This window comes from Histoplasma capsulatum, genomic scaffold, assembly GCF_000149585.1.
Source record: "Histoplasma capsulatum NAm1 scaffold_7 genomic scaffold, whole genome shotgun sequence".
Classification (NCBI taxonomy): Eukaryota; Fungi; Ascomycota; class Eurotiomycetes; order Onygenales; family Ajellomycetaceae; genus Histoplasma; species Histoplasma mississippiense.
In genome coordinates, this window is record NW_001813976.1 from 2,219,079 (window position 1) to 2,223,045 (window position 3,967).

Here is a 3,967-nt window from a genome sequence, read left to right on the forward strand (position 1 = left end):
GAATGAAAATATATAATATTCAAGCCTGTATCTAGCGCCCATCATCGTCACCACAAAAGAAACGCTGCGTCGCATGCTAGAAACTTGTGTTCAAAAGGAAGTTCAAACCAAATACGAGTCCACGATGTGCAACAACCAAGGAGAGTTCGGCGGTGTTAAGCCTGCTTAATCCGGTTGGTCTTCCTGCTGGGGGAAGCTGGTGGTTGGAGCTCCGGACCGATAATGATCCGTGGGCAAAAATTGAGTGACTAAGCGGTTGATAAGCTCCAAGAAGCTTTTTTTATATAATATTTGTTCCTTCTCCTTGACTTGAACGGTGTTGATGAGCAGTTACTCTTGATTGTCGTTACAATCATAATAAAACCCAGTTTACAACTTATGAATGAGGACAATTCTCTTTTTCGATTGTCCTCGTTGACACCCATACAATACCCAAACTCCTGAGATCCTCACTTACATCATGGCGTCAAGTTCATTTCAGAAACAAGGCAAGCGAAAGGATATGGCAGATGATTCAATTTCTTTCGAGACTTCAAAGCGACATCGGGGGGATTATCGCAATTCTCGGGAGGCGTCACCAATCGTGAGGGACGGGCAGGATGATCGTCGAAAATATATTGATCGAAGAGAGCCCGGCAAGCAACCAAGTAGGCCCCAGATACGTGATTCAAATACATTCGGCGGCGCACAGCCAGGGCAGGATGACCATGCCTATGCTGCAGGACGCTCCACATCGAAGCCATTTCGTTCTCGCGATCTAGACCTTCCCTCCGCCAACGAGCTTAAAAACAAAATTCGCGACACCAAGCGCCTTTTAAAACGTGGCGATCATCTTCCAGCCGACGTCAGAATAGAGAAAGAAAGGGCGCTGGTGGGATATGAAAGGGATTTGGAAATTGTCGAGTCTCGAAAGAATCGGGCAGCAATGATTAAGAGATATCATTTTGTTAGATTTTTGGGTACGTTTTGGTCGGGATTCACATACACAAGCGCTTACTGTTATTATTATAGAATGCTAACATGCGCGCAGAACGAAAAGCAGCGACCAGGCGACTGAACAAACTGCTGAAACAGAAAAAGACACTCACAGAATCGAATCCAAACCTGGATAAAAAAGAGCTGGATTTCGTCGAAGAACAGATATACGTCACCCAGGTGGATCTCAACTACGCCATATACTCCCCCTTGACAGAGAAATATATATCTCTATACCCGAACCAGCGTCGCGACAAAAAGACTCCCGAACCGGACCCCGAGGACTCCAATATCATCCGCAATAATTCCGGCGAGAAGCCACCGCTGTGGTATACAGTCGAGCAGAGTATGAAAGATGGCACGCTCGAACTGCTGCGGGACGGGAAACTCGGGATTGGCATTTCCGGGCAAAAGACATCGAATAACGGACCGATAGCGGTGCTAGGACGTAAGAATAATGAGACCGTTAGTGGATCATCAGTGGCCACGGAAGGGGATAGCAAGCAGCAGGGAAGAAAGAAGGATAAGGAAAAGCAACACGATGTGAAGAAGAGTAAGGAGCAAGAGGGCTCGAAGAATTCGGGACCGAGAAGGCGTGATGTGCATATGGATGACCAGAATAACGAGGACGGTGATGATGACAGTGATGGCGGGTTTTTTGAAGAATAACGTGTCATTTACAGAGAAAGAATTTCTATCCACACAAGGCCTGTATACCCTGATAGGAGTTGTCTCATTTTCACCCGATTACTCTTGAGTTCCATCCTGTGTTACGATTTGTATGATTATGATACCCAATCAATTCCTGGTTATTATTGCTCATGTATCATAAGAGCATGTACACTCTGGACTTGTACTCTTGACTCACATCCCATTTTAACCTAACATCCCCCGCTAGCACCTAGAAGAAAGAAACCACACCTGAAAACAAACCTACTAGGATGTGCGTCTAACGAAAGGGAGGACTTACGATCGATTGGATTCTCCTTCCACGATATTAATATTATCCTGCTAAAAGGCCAATAGCAAAATAATGACTGCCAGATATATCGTTCGCCTGCGCCTTCTATCTTGTTCTGTCCAAAGATTTATTCGAACTATCCCGACATTAATAGAATCCAGGAGAGGTGAATGTATGCATATATAATAACCATAAAGTTAACCATGTGGAGACTAGAGGGGTGCCGTCGATGCTTTTAAGCAATCAAACGGAGAGAGAAGTAGTAGTCGAAAAAAAGCCTGCATTCATATATATATATATATAACAGAGCAAAACTTCAGCGAGAGAACCTACTGCCATTTAATAAACAGAAAAAGGGAGAGAGGGGAGGGGGGGGGAGGGGGAGGAAATAAAAAGAGAAAGAGAAACGAGAAACCATAAATACATCAAACCGGAAAGCAAAAAGAAATGAACAACAGAATCAAAATTCAACGGACCACCGAAACCACCCTTGAAAACTACCATATAAGAAACACCACACAAACCACATTTAGACCCGCCGTTATGACACGTTTCATCTCAGCGCACACTCAGATTTTCCCTGTGCGCTAAGTGCCCATCCATCGCCTTCCAATTCCAAATAACATACATAAAACCACCTGCCCTCCGCTTGCCCCTTGGCCTCACCTTCAGATACCAGGTATTCGTTCAGGATGTGTATCCCACGCCAATCCGAACGAGAGATAGGCAGCAATGCTCATAGAAAGCACTTCTCTTATCAATCATCCATCCATCCTTGCCATTTTTGGAAATGGGGTAGCTTAGCATCAAATGCGAACCAGTGCCTTCTCTTGTTGGAGACGTAAAGAGATCAATCGGTAAAAAGGAAGGTGGGAAAATCGGGGTTAAATAAGGCGTGAAGGAAGCGTTGTGAGGGCACCGAAGGGGAGCAGGAGATAGAAAGATTTTGGAAAACTCCAAACACGCGAACCGAATGCATTATATATAGATAAGCAATCATATGTAGATATATATATATATATATATATGGTAAGAAAGAAGGCAAAGAGACCAGTAAATCGTGATCTCGTGATCTCGTGATCTTGGAGATCGATGAGTATGTCAGAGAGGGGAAAGAGAAGTAGATGGAGAGAATAATAAAAACAGAGCAACATGCAGAACTTGAAAAGAGGGGTGAATTTAAAGCTAATGGAAAGAATAAAAAAAATGGCAAGATGTGAACTAAATGTGAAAGGCAAAAGAATATGGTGATGATGAGCAGTTAGACAAGCCCGTGAATAACTATCACCTTGCAAAGTAATTGCAAGAAATGCACATAGAAAACAAACAAATAAGAAAAAAAAAAATGTGGAAAAAAAAAAGGACGTTAAAGAAACATATTTTGAAGCCGCCACCAGAAGATCAGGAACGTTAACGCCATATATTCTTTTGTAAACAGTAGTGTGCACTCACATATTTTAAACCTCTTCTCTTCCCCTTTTCACATAACTACACAACCCCCACTCCTCGCCCTCCGCCGGCCTCCCAACGGGACCAGACCGGCCGGCCCATACGCACTCTCATCCCCCTCATCCTCATCAAACATGCGTTCCACGTCCCTTGCTCTCCGCCTCCTCCTGCGCGCAGCAGCCACGCCCGCTTCCTCGTTCGCCATCATGTGATCCGCCCACTTGCGCTCGAGCCTTATGGCCGCTGCAAGATTCCCACGTAGCACACGCTTCGTGTGCTCCCTGACCACCATCTGCCAGCCGTAGAAGCATTTGAGGTCAATGATTTCTTTTGGGTAGAGGATTGTGGCGCTGGGTGGTGGGGTAGGGGTTGAGAGCATGGAGTTTTTGGGAGTGACTTGGGTGGTTTCGCCGTCGGTGGTTATGGGTGTTATTGTGGTAATAGTAGTGATAGGGGAGATGGGGATTCTTGTGTTGGTGGAACTGGATGATGGAAGATGAAGGGGAAGAGGGGGAAGATGATGATGAAGATGATGAGATTGGCTGGACCCGGCGGCGATTTGCGGAGGGACAGTTTCGGTTG

At 45.2% G+C, this 3,967-nt stretch overlaps 2 protein-coding genes across 2 annotated transcripts; one reads left to right on the forward strand and one right to left on the reverse strand.

Annotated features, from left to right (window-relative positions):
* Positions 1–460: 460 nt before the first annotated feature.
* On the forward strand, positions 461–1,644 carry HCAG_06287 (predicted protein; the record flags this gene model as incomplete). Its single annotated transcript, XM_001538632.1, has 2 exons — positions 461–959; positions 1,031–1,644. The coding sequence occupies 2 exons, from the start codon at positions 461–463 to the stop codon at positions 1,642–1,644; spliced, it is 1,113 nt and encodes a 370-aa protein (XP_001538682.1).
* A 1,772-nt stretch (positions 1,645–3,416) lies between these two features.
* On the reverse strand, positions 3,417–3,764 carry HCAG_06288 (predicted protein; the record flags this gene model as incomplete). The annotated part of the gene is made up of 1 exon (XM_001538633.1): positions 3,417–3,764. One exon carries the CDS (start codon positions 3,762–3,764, stop codon positions 3,417–3,419), a length of 348 nt encoding a protein of 115 aa, XP_001538683.1.
* Between the last annotated feature and the right edge of the window lie 203 nt (positions 3,765–3,967).